This window comes from Chaetura pelagica, unplaced genomic scaffold (genome assembly GCF_000747805.2).
Source record: "Chaetura pelagica isolate M959 unplaced genomic scaffold, ChaPel_1.0 scaffold1793, whole genome shotgun sequence".
NCBI lineage: Eukaryota > Metazoa > Chordata > Aves > Apodiformes > Apodidae > Chaetura > Chaetura pelagica.
The window spans coordinates 21,874-23,329 of record NW_009952794.1 but is presented as its reverse complement, the minus strand read 5'-3'; the positions used below and the strand labels follow the sequence as shown (position 1 = coordinate 23,329).

Here is a 1,456-nt window from a genome sequence, read left to right as displayed (position 1 = left end):
CCATGGATCCAGCCTGTCCAGGTCCCTCAACCCATGGATCCAACCTGTCCAGGTCCCTCTGCAGCCCTTCAACCCATGGATCCAGCCTGTCCAGGTCCTGTCCAGGTCCCTCAACCCATGGATCCAGCCTGTCCAGGTCCCTCACCCCATGGATCCAGCCTTTCCAGGTCCCTCTGCAGCCCTTCAACCCATGGATCCAGCCTGTCCAGGTCCCTCTGCAGAGCCCCAACAACTAATCCACCCACTTCTCCCCAGAAGGGCTGAGCCCCCCCACTCACATGCCACGCTCAGGCTGATGGCCTGGGAAGTGTCGCTGCCCCGCTCGTTGGTCACCTTGCAGGAGTACTGACCAGTGTCACTGGGGGTGATGTGGGCGAAGAGGAGGGTGTGGGAGGGACCCTCCCCCAGCCAGGCATTGTTCTTGTACCAGGTGTAGTTGAGGTCCTGGCCCTGCCAGCCTGGGACGTTGCAGGACAGGGTGGTGGCCGTTCCCTCCTGCACCTCAGCCGCGGGGCTCACCGAGATCTCTGCAGCTGATGGAGGTGGGAGCTGCTTTGGGGTGGTCTCAGAGGCAGGAGAACAGCCCCCCTGGTGTGGGACAGAGCCCGGGGACAGCCCCTCTACCCCCCCAAGCGTGACAGTGCCCCAAGCCCCTCCCCAGCTTTCCTGGAGCCCCTTCAGGCACTGGAAGCTGCTCTCAGGTCTCCCTGGAGCCTTCTCTTCTCCAGGCTGAACACCCCAGCTCTCCCAGCCTGGCTCCAGAGCTGCTCCAGCCCTCCCATCACCTCTGTGGCCTCCCATGGTCTCTCTCCAACAGCTCCATGTCCTTCTGGTTGGGGACCTCAGAACCACAGACACATCCCCCACTCCCCCCATCTCCTGGACCTCCAACCACCAACCACCTCCATCCAGACTCTTTGGGTGAACTCCACCCATCTCCCACGTCCCCTCCATCCGTGCCCCAGCCTGGGCTGCAGCCCCCCTGGCACTCACAGAAGATGTAGAGGGTGACGTTGGGTGCCATGCTGGTCCCCAGGGCGTTCTGGGCCTGGCAGCTGTACTGCCCCTGGTCCTTGTGGCCAACGTCCCGCAGGGTCAGGAGCTGCTGGTTGCCCACGGACACCCCATCCTTGTACCACTGGTACCCCGAGACCGGGGGGTAGCTGCTGCTCACCTGGCAGCTGAGGGACACCGTGTCCCCCAGGTGGATTCCCTGCCCCGAGGGGCTGACCAGCACCCGGGGGTCCTTCGGGGCATCTGCAGGAGGGGGGACAGAGGGACACAGGTGGGCAGGAGTTTATGTGGGAGGGTCTGGGACAGGGGAGCTGTGAGAGGGGTGGCACCCAGGACGTGGCCACCCGAGCTGGAGGGGGCACTTCAGCATCATTTATGGAGAGGAGAGGGAGGAGGAAGCAAGAAGAAACCAGCTCTTTGCAAAGGACACAGGGGTGGGGGG

At 63.8% G+C, this 1,456-nt stretch overlaps 1 protein-coding gene across 1 annotated transcript in view; it reads right to left on the bottom strand.

The window, feature by feature from the left end:
* Positions 1–1,456, bottom strand: part of SIGLEC1 (sialic acid binding Ig-like lectin 1, sialoadhesin) — a gene marked incomplete at its 3' end in the record, with an annotated part of 19,318 nt that overhangs the window by 16,018 nt on the left and 1,844 nt on the right. The window contains exons 4-5 of the mRNA XM_009994705.1: positions 994–1,257; positions 279–533 (exon numbers count right to left, since the gene is read on the bottom strand). Of these exons, the coding sequence (XP_009993007.1) occupies positions 279–533; positions 994–1,257 (519 nt within the window). The remainder of the gene's footprint in view (positions 1–278; positions 534–993; positions 1,258–1,456) is intronic.